The following is an 18,638-nucleotide window of genomic DNA, read 5'->3' as shown; positions in this document are numbered from 1 at the left end:
CTCTCAGAATTAGCAGAAATCCTTCTCACTAAATCCAATGTTTTAATTTCTATTTACTTTCAGATATCCAATGTTTTAGGCCACAGTCCCATGTGCTTTTGTACAATGTGAAATTAATTTAATTATTTACTTAACAGTGAAAAGAAAATGAAAAATAAGATCCGTGAATAATTATTGCAAAAGAATCCAAGTGCAATTGCATGATCACACAACAATTTCCCAATGCCAAGCAAATTTAGGCAAACACCCTCCAAAAGAATCCAAGAATGAACATCATATATGCATGCATAGAAAGTGAGCAGAAGAGGAAATGCAAATTGAGAAATCAGCAGCAGCCAATGATTAAGGATGTAATGAGCATGAATGCATAATAAGCACAAAGAATCGCAACAAGGAAACGAGTTGCTAACACATGGCACGAAGCAGCAACACTTATTAAACAGTAACACTTCCACAACATATAATATGGACAATGAAAAAAAATACAACAAACAGTAACACTTATTAAATCATTGCAGTTCATATAATATGGACCAAGCAACAAGCAGAGTAGAATTCAGCAACAACAAACCAAGAAAAATTAATGAAACAGTAACACTTCCACAGCATCTATTTTGGACAATGAAAAAAAAATACAACAAACAGCAATCACAAGTCCAAAATTCAACACCAAAACAGCACAATAAACAAGTTCATCCAGGGCAACTTTCAGAGGAAAGACAAATTCATTCTGAACAGCAGCAGTAAACAAAACAAAACCTACATCCACTAACCAGTCCAGATTCTCTAACCACCTAATTCAACTAAACTAAATTAGTTGAACTAAACAAGCTAAACAGAATGAGCTAAACCAGATTAATCAAACAGAAATAAAATCAAATGAGATGAAAGGGGAACCTGGGAAGCAGGGAATTGGAGCAGGGGAAGGAAAGGAAAAACAGTAAAACAGGGTCTAGTAGTGGCTCTTAACAGAATCTTGGACAAGTGCCCCGAGAGTGCCATGCTGAAAAAGAATAAAGGTAACTAATTAGTTCAAATAAACGATATCATATCAAGTATTGATAAGTAAGACGATTGTATGATTATCTTAAAATTCATTCACGAAGTCACAGTCCACCAATAGAAATGACATCATATAAATTCAGTAACTTAAAACCTCTTCAGGGGAAAGCTAATAATAAAGAAGGCCATTAGAGGTGAAAATACTTTTTAGGCAAAAGGCAAAAAACAGTGAGAATTAATGGAATACCAAAACCAGCAAGAAAACACACTTTTTATGTGACTTCATCATCTTTCATCAGAAGCGAGTTTTTATGCAAAGTGGAGAGAAGAATCCAAAACAAAATACAATTGACGCTAATAAGTAACGTTAAATAGTCCTTAAAACGGGACAGAAAGTTTGAACCATGTTAGATAACATTTATATTTAATAGAAATGAGTGACGTTAGTCCCTTAAAATGAGCACGGGAGTTTCAACCATATCATCTCACGGATGCACACACACACTGGCACATATAATCACTTAACAAGCATCAAGCGGAGAATTAAAAAGAAATAAAAAAAATGCTAAGATGCTGGTCTTAACAATGCAACTGTTTTAGGCTCCCAGGCCACCATTGTATTATTCAAGACACACAAACAAAGTGATGATGAAATAATGCTCATTCATCATCGTCCATACAAATTAAGTAATACTTTTAACTTAAAAAACACCGATCCACCAAATAAAATTAAAATTAAAATAACTAGTTTAAAATTAAAATTAAAAACATCAATTTAATGTACTTAAATAATGAGATTAATATTTGGTTCTAGTTAACTTCTATAATTCGATTTATCAGCATAAAATATGGTTTTGACTTCAATCATTCACAACTGCACAAGGAAGAAGATAGATTTTACTCTTTCTGACACCAACACGAGTAAATTACAGAAGCCTTGTGTCTCACGTGGCTGAGACATTTCATTCATCATCATCAGCATTCATCATAGTAGGAACAACATATATTAACAGTCAACATAAGATATCGAAAATCATAGGAGAATATAGTGAATAGAGTGCACCTTTGTGGCTTTCTCATTCCAGAAAAATCGATCAGCATTATCGTACGTCCGCAGCATCGCAAGCAACGCGTCTTCAGCATTATCATTTAACCAAGAAGGAAATGCGATCAAAGAGAACGAATCAGGGGAAAATGAAAATGAAAAGGGAAAACTCTAAAAGTAAAAACAACGGAAAAATCGAGAAAATAAAAAGAGAAAAATCGATCATACCTTTGGAATTCGAGGGCTTGGAGGAGAAGAAGAGGGAGGAGCTTGCCGTCGCCCATGTTTGCTGGAGCTTGAAGGTGAACAGAGAGATCCACAATGATTCGAAGAAGAACAAGAAAGAGAAGAAGGGTATGAAGTTAACAAGATGAAGAAGAAGTGGTTTCCATCAGTGACGAAGGCGAGGGCGAAGGGCGAAGGCGAAGGGCGAAGGGCGAAGGACGAAGGGAGGAGCTCTTCCGATACAGGCGAATTTGGGTTGGAGGTTTCGAAGGTGAAAAAGAGATTAGGGTTAGTGGTTTCGAAGGGGAAAGAGAGATTAGGGTTGGGGACTGGGTTGGGGGCCGGGTTTGGGCCGGGTTGGGAGCCGGGTTTGGGAGCCGGGTTTGGGTCAATCGGTTGGGGCCTTCTCGCCACGCTTTTAAAACGTTATTGTTGCTCTCTACGGCCACGCTTTTGAAGCGTGGCAGAAAAGAAACTTTTGGCCACGCTTTTAAAGCGTGGCAAAAGTGTACCAGCATATAGCCACGTTTTGTAAGCGTGGCCGTAATGAAACCCTATGGCCACGCTTTTAAAACGTCCTTGTTTCTCTCTATGGCCACGCTTTTGAAGCGTGGCAGAAAAAAAACGTGGCCTTTTCTCTAATCAATTGCCACCCTTACAAAAGCGTAGCCGTTGATCCTTTTCGCCACGCTTTAGAAGCGTGGCAAAAAAAAAGTGGCCAAATCTCTAATCTATCGCCACCCTCATAAAAGCGTGTCCATTGACCACTTTTGGCCACGCTTTTGAAGCGTGGCAAGAAAAAAGCGTGGCCATAGGCCTTTTTTCTTGTAGTGTGTGGTCCTTCAAAAATTTGTGTTGTATAATAAATGTCTCTGTTGTGCACCAAAATTTATATGTTATACATCAAAATTTATATGCTCTAATTTTCTGAATATATACAAGAGAAGAAGAAGATGAAGACGATGTAGATGATGGTGATGATAATAAAAGAGGACGGAAAAAAAAGGAAGAAAAGAAATTAAAGAAGAAGAAGGTGGCGGCAGTAACGAGGATATAGCGGTGGTGGCGGTAGCGATCGACGACCACAATGATATTGAAGAAAGAAGCACGTAAAAAAAGAAGAAGACAATGACGATGATAACGAAGAAAAAGCACTAACACCAACACCGAATACGTACAAAGGAGCATGCCATGACTTAGTTAAAAACTTGCTTTAAAAAATGTTTAAACGCCGAGCTTTGTTGAAATTAAAATATAATTTTAAATAGTAATTATACTCGTAAATATTTTAAGAGTAAATTATTTAAATAATACTTAAAAGTATATACTATTAAAATAAATTTCGAAGGATACAAAAATAAGTTTTAAATAATTTTAAAATATGATAAAAATAATAATAAATATAATATTTTTTAATTTTGTAAGTGACAAATAAATTTTATACTTAATAAATAATTTTTATATTTAATTCAAATTTTTATAGATACCTTTGGTACTTATTTAGAAAACGTATATAAAACATTGGAGAAAATATCGATCTCTAGGCTTTTTTTTAATAATTTCGGTGATTCACAAAATAAAATTGAAGAAAAATTCACTTAGCTTGGTGTAGTGTAGACTTACTAAATTTAATGGATAAAAATGTCTTTTTTTAATATCGTTTGTAAAAAATTATATTAATAAAATTTAATATTCAATTTTTTAAAATATATATATTTAATCTTTAATAATTTTTATAATACTTTTAAATCTTTATAAAACTTATTTATTATTCATATCTTTGCAAAATTATTTTTGTCTACAGCAGACACTTTCAAATACTATTAGTTTACTTTTATTTTAGTATACGGATGTATAAGCGTTATTGCCATTGCAATTTGGAAACAATAGAAAACTTAACATAGAAAATAATACTATATGACTGACTATAAATATATTAGAATAATAGTACCGTGTTGTTAGGATTTGGTTGAATTAGTCTCACATTGCTTAGGATAGCAAATGGAGTGGGTGGCCTAGGCTATAAATATGAGGCTAAGTTTTTCATTTGTTTTTGTACCAGTCAGAAACACTTTAAGCTTGTATCTATTTTTTCTTTTCCTCTGTACTTTTTTATTAGAGAGTGTTGTGAGATGTAGTTAGATATTTGCTTTGAAAGAGAGTGTGGGTGTACTGGGGTGCCGGTGTTAGAGAGAAAGAAGTCTACGTGTTGTAACAATTTTCACATAGTGATATTCTCTGGTTGTCATTTGACAACGGCCGTGGTTTTTTCTCCGGTAATTAGAGTTTCCACGTTAAATTCTTGTGTTGTGATTGTGTCTATTTTATTTCTCTGTCAAAGGTGTTTTCTCAAGGGGGAATGGTGTCTTATTCCCAACAAGTGGTATCAGAGTTTCGGTTCGGTGGGATTTATTCTTAGTATGCTCTGTGGTTGCAGCCTAGTCTGACCTTTCACATCAGAAAAGAATTTTGTCCTGTGGCTTGAGGTTGATCTTTGGTTGCTGTTGTTGTTGCTGGAAGAGTGCAGTTTGGATAGGTTCTGGTTAAGGAAAGACCTGGTATTTAAGTGTGTCCATTGTGACCCACCTCTCTTTCCTGGGGACCTTTTCTAGTGCACGGTCTACAGTTGAGTTATACTATTCCAATATACGGTTGCAACAATGTCAGGATATTCAAGTGCTGTGAAGCTTGAAATAGAGAAATTTGATGGAAGAATCAATTTTGGCTTGTGGCAAATACAAGTCAAGGATGTGTTGATACAATCAGGTTTGCACACGGCGTTGAAGGAGAAGATCTCTGGTTGCTCTCTCTATGAGAGAAGATGATGTTCTCTAGAAGACAAGAAGTATCCTCATGGTATTACCGCACTGCCATGGATAAGGATAAGTTGTGGCAATCGGGTCCACAATTGCACACGGACATTGGTTGGCGTTGAGATGCAAGGTGTGTGGCGGAGTTAGGTCGATGGCTGAAGAACTTCCAGGAAAAGCCAATTTGGAAGTTGCACCATGAATTTTCAGCAAGGTTTCGATCTGTACCGAGGCGAAATGCTTGGAGTGGTCTAATTCCAAGTGAGTATACTTTCATGGTGGAGTATGATAGTTCTCTGAACTATGATTGTCGATATAGACAATGGCAGCAAAGAATTGTCGGTGTTGACAATGGAAGCTGAAGATGTGTGACTATTTTAATCAAGGTGGAGATTGTTAGGATTTGGTTGAATTAGTCCCACATTGCTTAGGATAGCAAATGGAGTGAGTGGCCTAGGCTATAAATATGAGGCTAAGTTCTCCATTTGTTTTTGCACCAGTCAGAAACACTTTAAGCTTGTATCTGTTTTTTCTTTTTCTCTGTACTCTTTGATTAGAGAGTGTTGTGAGGTGTAGTTAGATATTTGCTTTGAGAGAGTGTGGGTGTACTGGGGTGCCGGTGTTAGAGAGAAAGAAGTCTATGTGTTGTAACAATTTTTACATAGTGATATTCTCTGGTTGTCATTTGACAACGGCCGTGATTTTTTCTCTGGTAATTGGAGTTTCCACGTTAAATTCTTGTGTTGTGATTGTGTCTATTTTATTTCTCTGTCAAATGTATTTTCTCAAGAGGAAATGGTGTCTTATTCCCAACACATATCAATTTAAAATCCTAGTGATGAAGGGATATATACCCGCGTACGGTATATAAGGAATTGAGTGTAGAAAACTTATTTTTCTTTCCACTAATTGCCAAAGGTGTAAAGAGAATATATATTATAGCAAATTTTGCTCCCACCATGACATGCATAAACTTAGCTTCATTGGCACAGCTAAATTGACTGCTTCATTAAAGCTTAAAAAAGCATATAAATTGTCATGTAGTTGTACCCTCCTTACTGCAGAGGCTTAACTTCATTATTGTTGTTGTTGTTCATGAAGGGTATATATTAGGGAAATATGAAAATTTTAAATAACAACGGTTCTGCTGAATATGACAACTAATAATGCTAGTAATTTAGGTGTTACATTAATAAAGCTCAATGTGTAATCTAATAAGCCATTGCATATATATAATGCTGTTATCCTTATATTGTAAACATCTACCATCTATCATTCGAACTTTAAGATAAGAACAAAGATGGTTATTATGCCAAATCATTTCAGTGTTAATTAATTTGAATTATTCAAGTGGTTAAATTATTTGTAAGTAAGTGTTAGAAGTTTAGAATCCTCTGTCTATATATGCAGTAATTCTATAGTTTATGATAAATTTTTAAATAGAGCACATATTTACACAGTGAATTAATCTTTAGTAGGTGGAATTAAAAAATGAGGTGAAACAAAAAAAAAAAAAATCATCTCATTGTTTTAAAAGATAAGGTCGAATTAATTACTGTAAAAATTAATTATAATTTCAATAAACTTTTAAATAATTTATCATCTATATATAGGTTTAAATTTTTTTTTATAAATTAATGATTATTTAGATTGGCAATGATATGTATTAATTACTTGCTTCTGGAAGCTGGTTATGTTCTATGAATAGACGCAACTCACAGAATTAATTACGGATATCATATTAAGACGATTTTAATTAATGATGAAAAAAATACCATAATTATTTAAAATAAATATAATATATGATAATTATTTTATGCTAATATGATAATATATCAACATAAGATAAAAGTACTTTGTTTAATTTGCGGGCATTTTCTAATTAGTTTGTTAGTGGATATTTTTATAATATATAATAATATCATACAGATGCTTGCATATATAGAGTCTTAATCTATCTGATCGTTTAAAATAAAATAATTACATAAATTTTTAATACAATACATTAACTATATTATCTTTTAAATGATATATGTGTGTTAGGGGTACATAACCCGGTTCGGTGCGAAGACTTAGTTCAAATTCGAACACTTTGATGACTAAAATTTTAAAGTGGTCTCTGAGATTGGGCGAGTTACCCATAATCATCATTGACTTTTAAAATTCTCTAATAGTATCCCTCACATTCAGTTCCGGGACCCATAGTTGTCCTGCGATTCTTTCCGGCGCACAGTCAACAAATGGAGTAATGATCTGGCACCTCTTATGCCATGCTGGAACTAGCAACGGCTAGCTAACGTGGCAAATCTTAATTTTCTACCCAATGTGGTTCTGGTCCCATTAAAACCCTAAAAGCTAAGAATGATTATTATATATAGTATCTCTTCTTCCCTTTTCCTTCGTCCCATAATTGTGGTCCACCATTGTGATTTAACGGAGATTCCATTGACATGTACAAAGGTGCTTTCCACATAATAAAATCAACCTGTCAGAGCCAGATCTCAGTGAAAATTTGGGGTTGCAGGATGAAACTCGTGATAAACTTGGTGCAGAGTTCCACAAGAAGTTGGATTTGAAAGATGAGGATGAAAGGGTAGCTGAAAATGAGAAGAAAGATTCGGACTTTGTAGCTGGTAGTGAGGAATTGGGTGATGAAGGTGGTTATACCCCGGAAATAGGTGAAGCACAAGAGAGTGATGATAATGATGGTTGGGATGATGATGAGGGTTATGGCTGGAATAAGAATGTGAAAGAGAGTGAGATTGATAAGGTAAGTGGAGATTTTGATGTTGATGGTGATAGTAATGGTGATGATGAAGTTCAAGTTGAAGGTGATGAAGAAGTGGAGAAGAAGAAAGATAGAAGCAGTGGTAGAGTTTAACAGCAATATCCACTAAGGCCTGATACTGAAGATTGTGCTTTCTATCTTAAAACTGGAACTTGCAAATTTGGATTCAATTGCAAGTTTAATCACCCACTTAGTAGGAGGAAGAACCAGATATTAATTATTCTTCTGTTCCTATTATCATTCTAGCACAGTGGTCTGGATTGCATGTTTGAAAATTAGGGTTGAAATTCACTTATGAATATTTATCATTTGCCCAAGATTTTTTCTTTGTATTTTTAGCATTATATATTATATCAATAGAATGAGTAGATTAAGATAAAGGGCATTTATGCTCAGTTGAATAATCAATGGCTTGCCCTTCACCTCCAAACATTGCTTCATCAGAGCATCAATGGAATCTCCGTTAAATCACAATGGTGGACCATAATTATGGGACGAAGGAGAAGGGAAGAAGAGATACTACATATAATAATCATTTTTAGCTTTTAGGATTTTAATGGACCAGGACCATATTGGGTAGAAAATTAAGATTTGCCACGTCAGCTAGCTGTTGCTGGCTCCAGCATAGCATGGGAGGTGCCAGATCAGTACTCCGTTTGCTGACTGTGCACCGGAAAGGGTCGCAAGACAACTATGGGTCCCGGAGATGAATGTGAGAGATACTATTAGGGAATTTTGAAAGTCAAGGACGATTATGGGTAATTCACCCAATCTCAGGGATCACTTTGGGGTTTTAGTCCACTTTGAGAATTAATTTGATGTGATTTTACTGGATTTATGGTCGAATAAAAATTTTAAAAATAGACTGATTATTCTTTAAGATTAGGTTTGGGTCAAAACAAACCCAGTTTCACCCATTTTTATATACACTCTAAGAAGATTAAAAATGTATATATATATATATATATATATATATATATATTAAAATAATTCTAATATTATATTATATTATATTAATTATAAGTTTATTGTTTTATTTTTAATAACACTTGTTCAATTAAAAAATAGATCAAAGAAGCATGGAATTAGAATTTATAGACATATTCAAATTTAAATATAAATATCAACTTCTCGATAAACAAGTATGTTTTTTTTTTATAAATAAATTGCATCATAATTTTTTGACATAAAATTTATCAAGATTCGGATTTCACCGGTTTTAGACCCGATTTTAGTACATATGACCCGAAAGTAGTGTGATTCTATCGAATCTAGAGACGGGTAATGGTCTTAAAAATAGACTCGGTCATTATTTAAAGTTAGATCTGGGTCAAAGCGACTCCGATTTCACCCGATCCCATATACACTCCTAGTGTGTATAAACATTAGTGCATTTTTTTGTTTTAATATAAAATTAAACTTTTAGATTTAACAGTGATAACTGTAATATAATTTAATCTCATTTTTAGACTAGTGAAATAGAAAAATCTCATAAAAATAGGGTTTTATATTTTTTAAGTAGATATTTTTATCTTTTTAAAATGAGTAAACTATCATTTCTATTCACGAAAGTTAAAAACGCTAATATATCTATTCATAGAAAAAGAAAATTACCATTTGTACCCATGAAACATAAACTTTTGCTAACAAAATTATCCAAATCTAAAAAAATTATTTGAAATTCCTAAATTACCATCTAATAGAACCCATTTCTAATTTCTCCTCTTACTCCACACCACCACTTTTTCAATCCCAAATCCTACCACCATCGAAACTCTTTCTCACCACCACCCTAAACCCTAACTACCACCATCACTCAAGAACAAACATAGAATAAGTGCAAACTTCAACCATGTCTTGTTGTAACTCCATTGAAGGAGTAGCAAATGTGACGGTCATAGGATACAGGTCCGAATCCGTTTCCACATTTGGGAACAAACCCTATAACTTTGAATATGCATCACACTTCTCCGCCATCCAACCAACCAAACCTTTGATCGGTAGTGATACTGACGGACTCCTGCTCTCCTTCCTCGTCAGGGTTCTTCCCCCCTCAATGAATAGCGTTGACGACGATGTGGCAGTGACACTCACTGGCGCCGTCGCCCTCTCTTCCTTCTTTGATCTCTTGCGCGCTCTCTTCCTTTCAAACCAGCGACGGACTCAATTAATGGCGGCGACAGACGCGACGGAGCTAGTAACAGCAAGGCGCGATGGCGGTGACAGCTCCCCCTTCCTCGGTTCTGGCTCGCATCTCCTCTTCGGGCTCCCTCAACAATGGCGTCGATGATGTGATAGCGGCGACGAGTCCCCACATTACCGGTGCGGTCTCCCTCCCCCTCCTTTTCTCTTCTTCTTCCTCGGGTGGGGTGTGTAGTGTCTTCGTATGTGAGTTTTGGAGGGATTGGGGTTGGGGGCTAGTGGCTGGGTGAAGGGGGTGGTAGTGGGATTTGAGATTAGAAAAGTGGTAGTATAGATAAGGGTAATTTAGAGATTTTAGGTAATTTTTTTGTATTTGGATAATTTTGTTGTGCGGAACGCATATTTCATGGGTACAAATGGTAATTTCCTTTTCCTTTGAGTAGATAGATCAGCGTTTTCAACTTTCGTGGGTAGAAATGGTAGTTTACTCTTTTAAAATATAAGTTTAATTTTAATGCATTAATAGTGTAAAACGTTTTATATTATCGGTATAATTATAACTGTTTTTTTGGATGACCATTCACGCGATCAATGTAAAAAGTAGTTATTTTTACTGATATGATATTATGTGATTGAATGTCAATATAAAACAAATGATTTTATATTAACAGTGCATCAAAATTAAATTTTTAAAATACATATAATAAATTTATAATCTTCATTTTTTTTTGTAGACTTTTATCTTTTTTTTCCAACCCCCAAAACATATCTGTTTACCTTTTTCTGTTACTTATTTTTAAAAACACAAATAAGTAACTTAAAAAATAAAATAAGAATAAATTTTTTATTTGTACCCATAAAAGATACAGATGCTGACAAATATATTTATATAAGAATAAAACGATAATTATAACTACAGAAGATGGTTTATGTGTGCCAAAAGTAGCCTAACAGACCAATTGCGTAATCACGTCCAGATATATACTTTTGGCACACGAAAACTATCTTCCGTGGTTATAATTATCGTTTTATTCCTATATAGATACATTTGTTAATATCTATCTCTTTTATTGATACGAATAGTAATTTATGCAATAAAATAAATATTTCTTTTTTAAAAAGTCCATCCTGAAACATTTCCTAATAATAAGAGTGTGCATCAGTGTATGCATGTCTATATTGTGTATGTAAACATATTCTGTAGGTTCGAACTATTATTTTGCTTAAAATAACATATAATAAGAAAATTTATTATTATTTTATGTCTGTATATATTTACAAAGTAATCATTAACCATTAAACTAATAAAATTTTTATAATAGAATAATCAAATATTTTATAATAAATAATCAAATATTTTTATAAAAATATCATTAAACTTTTTATGAATAAAAAATGAACTATATATTATATTTTTATACTTTTATTAAAATTTTAATTATTTATAATATAAAACTAATTTTATTATATTTTGTAAAATTTGATTATATGTGTAAATCAATTCAGATTATATTACTTATGAAATTTAATTATAAATATAAATGTATAATCATTAATCAGTCATATTTTAATATACATTTATATACGAATTGTAATTAATGGTAATTAATTTTTTATATTTATATAAATGCGAATGTGGATGTACGCGTGTACACGCGTACCTATGAAATAGATAATAATTTTTTTTTAAAAAAATAGAAAACCAGCTTTTGTATTTGGCACACAGTAAAATTTGTACCACAAACCACTATTAATACAAAATATCATGCATTATAATTGAAAATGATGTCTTAATTATAAATTATTACAAAATTTAGTTTTGATGATTTTACATTTAATGATTTTAAATTATGTTTTTCTGTGAAGGTTTTTTTTGCAAAAAGTAGGCTCTCACTTGATGAGTTTAATGATGACAAAAGAAGTATCTGTTATACACAATAATGACTGCAATTACCTTATGATTGTATTTTGGTTTGTTGTTACATTGCCAATTTCACTTCATTTTCTCTTACTTATTCTTTTAGTTGCTGGTTATCTATACTTTTTTAAATATAAATAATAGATTTTAGAATTGATCCAATAAAATAAAAAAATATTCCATTTCTAAATTATCTCTTAAACTCTAACATTGGGATAACCATCTGCACACCTAGTGAATTGAACATCCGACATATCTATTGTTCACATTATTTAGTATTCTCATTGTCTACCTATACTTTTTCCATTATTAATTGTTTTTAATACACCAAAATGAATCATCTTCTTTTATTATTAATTAGATGAAGTATAATAAAATTTAAATGAATAAGATTTATTTTGTATCTCATTTTAAAAAGGGAAGAAAATTATTACAAAATTATTTTTCTCAAAAATTTAAGACGATAAAAGAAGGCACATGAATGATTATATATTTAGCACAACAAGAATTTCTTTTTGAATTTGAATGAATTTTCTGCACGTACAATTTTTTTCTTTTTATTTGTCATATGCTAAAGTTTTTTCGAACTTTAAATCTTTAGATCATAAAAACTCTGATATCATGTCATGAAATTACATATTCTAAAAGTTTAAGTTAACAGAAAAAAACACATAAATAATTACATTTCTAATAAAAAAAAATACTAAATTTAAAAGAAAGATCAAAAGAATTAAATTGTTCATGAAAATTATACATATCATGACAAAAAAAATTACTTTTTGTATAAATTGATTTAATTAATGAATGGAATCTTCTAAACATATTGATTAAATTTTTTTTCTTGTATTAATAATTCTGTCAACAATATAATCTTTCATGAATAATTTTAGTACTATGCATTTTTTCCTTCTACATAGCTTAAACTTAATTCTGCCAATGCCACTACCATCTTTATATAAACGTATCTCCCTCTCTTCATTGCTAAGTTTCTCACAATCACTCTTTCTCTCTCTCCCCCCACACACATAGACACTCTCTCTAGTCTGTCTCTTACTATGGCCATGAGTGTTGAGAATCAAGACCCTAATGACATAGGATTCTTTTGGGATAACCAACCATGGGATGTCTCAAATTTTGATAACTTAGGTCAAAGAGAAACCAAAGAGAACCTACATATAGAAATGCCTCCTCTGCCACCAGCTCCTACCAACCACCTCACACAGGGAGAAATAGAGAAGAAAAATGAAGAATTAACGATGCCGGTTACAAGCAACAAGAAGCGACGCCGAGCTGACGAAGATGGCAAGAGGCCTATGAAGAATGATGGTAATGATCATGATCTCCATATATGGACAGAGAGAGAACGAAGGAAGAAAATGAGGGACATGTTTGCTAATCTTCATGCTATGCTTCCTCAACTTCCTCCTAAGGTAAAATAATTATTCAACTTCAATTTTTCCTATCAGATTGATTAATTTAAAAAATAATAAAAATAAAATAGTAAACAAATTTTGCATGTTCTAATTAAGATAAAAAGTTTATACCATTTTAAGCTTTTAACATATCAATTTTGGTAGATTATTATTCTCTCACTTTCTTGTGTAGTTTTTTATGTAACAGTGAATATGTTATACCATGCATGAATGATATATACCAAAATTTTTGTTTTACTCTCAGAACATATAAAATTTTCATCTCTTTTGTTTGTGAATGCTTTTCCATCAAGCTTCTCATGGTTATCTTTCCTTCGGCTAAATTTAGATCGATATATATATATATATATATATATATATGTGTGTGTGTGTGTATTTAATTTCTCTATCTCTTTTTCTTTTTATTTTTAATTAATCTATATATTTCTTTTCTCCCATTAAGTTTAGCTTTGTCATGTATCAGCTGGATCTGTATCTTTTTCCAAATTGGACAATTAGGAATGTAGAAAGGACAGAAATCCTTCTGCCATTTTCCATGTATTCTTCTTCCTTTATTAATTAGAGGGGAATTAAAAATTAATTGAAAAGCTGAATTTTTTTTTTCTAAAAGAATTAAATATTATTGAAAATTTGAATAAAAATAAATATTTGATGATCTTTTGGATAATAATTAAAATCAACGTAACACAGTCATAAAATTTTCACATATAAAAGTTGTTCTACAATAAAAGGGTGTGTTTCTTTCGGTTTTTTCTGACAAAAATTATTATTATTATTATTATTATGGGAGTCATTTCGATAAAAAACGTCTAAAAAATTTTTTTAAAAATATTTTTTAATAATTAAAATTTAACATATGTAATCGATTAAATCGTATTATTTTAGTCATAATTAGATTGGATAAACCGATTTGACCAAAAATTCGATTAACTAAATTTTAAATCAATTTAAATTAATATTTTTTTAATAAAAATAACTATAATATCACTATTATAGAAAATGGTTAAAATATTCTTATTATATATATATATATATATATATATATATATATATAAATTTATTGAAAACCCTAAATCTTAATCTCATGACAGCGTTGAGAGAAGAGAAGTGTTAGGATTTAGGGTTTTTAAAATATATATATTAATATATAATAAGAGTATTTTATCATTTTTTATAATATGAGTATTGTAGTTATTTTTTATAAAAAATATTAATTTAAATCGGTTCAAAATTTAGTTCATCAATTTTTTGGCCAAATCAATTTGTCTGATCTAATTTTAACAAAAATAACAAGATTTAATCAATTATATGTATTGAATTTTAATTACTAAAAAATATATTAAAAAAAATTTAAACGTTTTTAACTAAGTGACTCCCTATTATTATTTGCATATTTGTCTAAATTTAAAATAAAAATATTTTTTAATATTTTTTTTTTGAAAAATCTAGATAAATCAATTTCTTAGTAAAATTAAGGTATAATACACATTTTGTTCTTAAATTTTTGAAAGGTTTAAAAATACTAATAATAATAAAAATGAATACAATAAATAAATACTTTTTTGCTTGTGTAATATACTCTATTTTCTTAAATGAACCTATAAAAAGAGATTAAATAATTATACGATAAAACCATTTATTTTTTAACACCATTAAATATTGTCAATCAGATTTAAAATTTAATCCAATTGAAAGATTTTTCTGACTTTATTACCATCTTTAAGATTTTCTATGATCCCTATAAGGTAATTTTAGGGTTGTGTTATCTATATAAAACACGAACAATGTGAATTTACCAGCGTTTCAGTTATTATACGAATTCTAAAATCAATTTTCTACGGAACTAATTTTTCTTTAATCAACAACAAATTAACAAAGTAGAGGATAAACAAAAATTAAGAATTGAATTGTCATTATAGAAAATGAAGACAATACTGTTTAGAAAATTTAATTTCAATTTTTTTTTACAAAATATAATCCATAAATTAAAAAATATTTGTATTTTTATTTGTTAAAATATTCCGTGTGTTTCGTTTTAAAATATACATATATGTAAAAAAAAAAAAAGTATATGTGTTTATTTTGAAATAATTGCCTATTTGTGTTAAATTTATTTATATATTTGTAAAGTTGATGTGTTAAAATGTTTGTAGATTTTGCCCTATTTATGATCCTATTGTAAACAATTTGTTTTAGCACATGGTTAAAATTGGTTTTGAATGATTCTGATTTTGATGGATTTGCATGTCCTTGCAGGCAGACAAGTCATCCATTGTGGATGAAGCAGTGAGGCACATCAAAACTCTGCAACAAACGGTTGAGAATCTCGAGAAAAAAAAGCGACAGAGGATTCAATCTCTCTCTGTCTCTGTGTCACCAATTGCGTGCGAATCTGCTGTGACCAACCCTCAGTGGAACCCTTACGACTCATCATCCTTGTCAAGAGATAATAATGCATTAACTATAACCGCCACTCAACATGTTTCTGCTGCTGTTGCAAATAATTCACCGTTTTTTAAGACTTGGGCTTCACAGAATGTGGTACTGAACATGTGTGGAGAGGAAGCACAGTTCAGCATATGTGCAGAGAAGAAGCCTAGTCTCTTCACCACCATTGCTTTTGTGCTCCAGAAGCATAAGGTTGACGTCATTTCTGCTAGTATCTTGTGCAATCATAATGTCAATAGATACATGGTCCTTACTCATGTAAGTTCCCAATTCCATCTCTACACTTTATATACATTACCATTTCTTTAATAAATAATCATGGTCAAGATATATAAATAGTTTGATCATGTGGTATCAGATTTTACATAACTAAGGTCTAAAATTTTATGTTTGATATTTGTTAGTCTAAAAGACAAATTTTTAGCATCACACTAACAAAAAGGACATATGCGAGTTTGGACATTAAACCCCCAAAAATATGTTTATTTGAGAAAATATATTAGATATATAATCAATTATGTCTTTTTAGTATTTACTTATTCATTTAAAATTTTAGGATAAGTGATTTTATACTAATAATAAATTAAATCTAAGTTAAATGGTTGTCAAGATAACCTTAATCAGCATAGCGTATATATATAATAAATATGAGCATTGTTTTAAACGTATAATTATTTATGTTCTTCTCTTATAAGTTTAATCTTTTAGAATAAATGGTATCATAATATACTATTAAAATTACTATAATAAAAAGTCAAGAGTTTGATTTTACTGACAAAAAAAAAAGTTTAACATAAAACAAAAAAAAAAAGACTAATATAAAATTTATACAAATTAAAAAAAAATCTTAAAAAAACTTATTAAGAATATAATTATTTATGTGTTTTTTTTAATAAACATATATTTTTAAAATAACTAATTTCATAATAGATTGCAAATGTGTAAACTTTACTCAATTGGGATGTCCATGATGTTACAGGCAAGTAGGGCTTTACTTCAATTTGCAGACGCAAATACAGTGGAGGAAACTTTCAAGCGTGCAGCTGAGGAGATTATGATGTGGCTCGGCTAAAGCTTTTGATGATTAAAGAACTTATCTAGTTGTTGTTCTGTTTAATTTGAATTTTATTTTCCCTAAAAAGTTATGTCATCTTATTAGCTTTACGGCCAAACTTGGATGGTTAGAGCAAAGAGATGTGCATATAATATATAACAAGTGTTTATCTTTATGGTTTATTTTGTCTTGTTTTAAATGGTTTTCGCTCTCCAATACCAAATTTGGTCCTGACTCCATGGTGGATCATTTTACCATATTATTAATATTATGTAGAATTTCATTCTGTTTCCATAATGCATGTGTTATTTTTGGGTGCTTCTTAAAAATTAAAGAAGACGGCAGGTGAAAGATATGGGATCACAAATTACTTTTTGAGAAAAGTTAAAGGGTGTATAAAATTTATTTTTATCGGTAGTTTTAGCTATCAGTCTAATTTTTTTAGTTTAATTATTTAAAAAATTTCTGTTAACGTTTTAGTATTACTCTTATTATTTTTTAATATGTCAAAAAAATGTTAGTTTTAAATCTAAACGACAATATGATTTAAATCTATGAATATCTAATTTTTTACCTTAATTTTATTAGGATGGATTAAAGTCTGAATTGAAGCAGAGATTGAGTGGTGTTTTATTTTATTTTTTTATTTTCAGGAAGAAATTTTTTATAAATTTACAAAATTTCAGAATTTGTTAGTAAGGCAATTCACCTTACTACCATTTAGTTAAATCATAAAAAACATTGGTCGATCTTTACCTTTTAGTTAAACCATTTTATCATTAAAAATTTTTCTTATAATAACATCTTCATTGGAATAAGTGTAAGTGTAATATTTTATAATTAAAAATATTTTAAAATATTTGAATTTGAGTACTTTTTTTTTTTTTGTAAATTCCTTTGTTTTTTAAGCAAAAATGATTTTAGTTCAGAGGTTGAGTTAATTGATCAATTAAATTTTTTATATTTATATAATTAAGAAGATACAAACAACAATGAAAACATATAAGAAGAAGATAATAATGATAATGATGAAGGAAGAGAAAAAATATGAGATAAAATCAAATAAAAAATAAAAAAAAGAATGAGAAAAAAAAGAAAAAAAATTTATAAAGAAGAAGGCAAAATAGAGCACATTAATATACATGATGGTCGGACTTGATTATATAAAAAATTGGTCGCCCGACATTTTTGATTTGAATACAAGTGTAAATCAATTTTGATTATATTACTGTTTGCACAAAAATTCGACGACTTATAAGTTTTGACTACAACAATCAAAACGTCGAGTATGCATGGTGTGAGTCGAAAAATGAATGGAGTCAAATTTTGCTAATAAAACGTGGGGTAATTACTAAGATCATGGTAAATAAAGATCGTAGGGGTAAATGCTTGGTGACCAAGGTAAAGAAGAAAACGTGGAAGATCTAGTTTGGAAAGCGAAGTCTATCATGATCAAGGCAAGGTTCTGACCTGTGTGTGAAAATCTGAAAAAAAAAAAGGGTAATTAAATTGTGGGAAAGAGAGAAGCATTTAGCAACTCAATATTATTATCTTTAAATAGAAAAATTTAAAAAAATTAGAGGACTTCAAGTCACACTGATGTCCAAACAAATTATGAAATGTAAGTGCATGTGAGAGTATCTTGAGTCTAATTTCAATTTATTTATTGTTTTATTTTTCTTTAGTTCTTCTATTTTCTTTCAATTTCTCTTATTTATTTATTTATTAATTTCTCATTCATCTTTGTATTCCACTTGTTATAAATATTTATAT

General features: G+C 30.5%; 1 protein-coding gene across 1 annotated transcript; it reads left to right on the top strand.

Annotated features, from left to right (window-relative positions):
• The first annotated feature begins 12,835 nt into the window (after positions 1–12,835).
• Positions 12,836–17,103, top strand: LOC112783788 (transcription factor bHLH95). The gene is made up of 3 exons (XM_025826862.3): positions 12,836–13,360; positions 15,620–16,069; positions 16,791–17,103. The coding sequence occupies exons 1-3, from the start codon at positions 12,986–12,988 to the stop codon at positions 16,881–16,883; spliced, it is 918 nt and encodes a 305-aa protein (XP_025682647.1). The 5' UTR covers positions 12,836–12,985; the 3' UTR covers positions 16,884–17,103.
• The last annotated feature ends 1,535 nt before the right edge of the window (positions 17,104–18,638 follow it).

This window comes from Arachis hypogaea, chromosome 20 (assembly GCF_003086295.3).
Source record: "Arachis hypogaea cultivar Tifrunner chromosome 20, arahy.Tifrunner.gnm2.J5K5, whole genome shotgun sequence".
NCBI classification, from domain to species: domain Eukaryota; kingdom Viridiplantae; phylum Streptophyta; class Magnoliopsida; order Fabales; family Fabaceae; genus Arachis; species Arachis hypogaea.
Note: the sequence above shows the minus strand (reverse complement) of the source record. Positions and strands in the feature narration are given on the sequence as shown.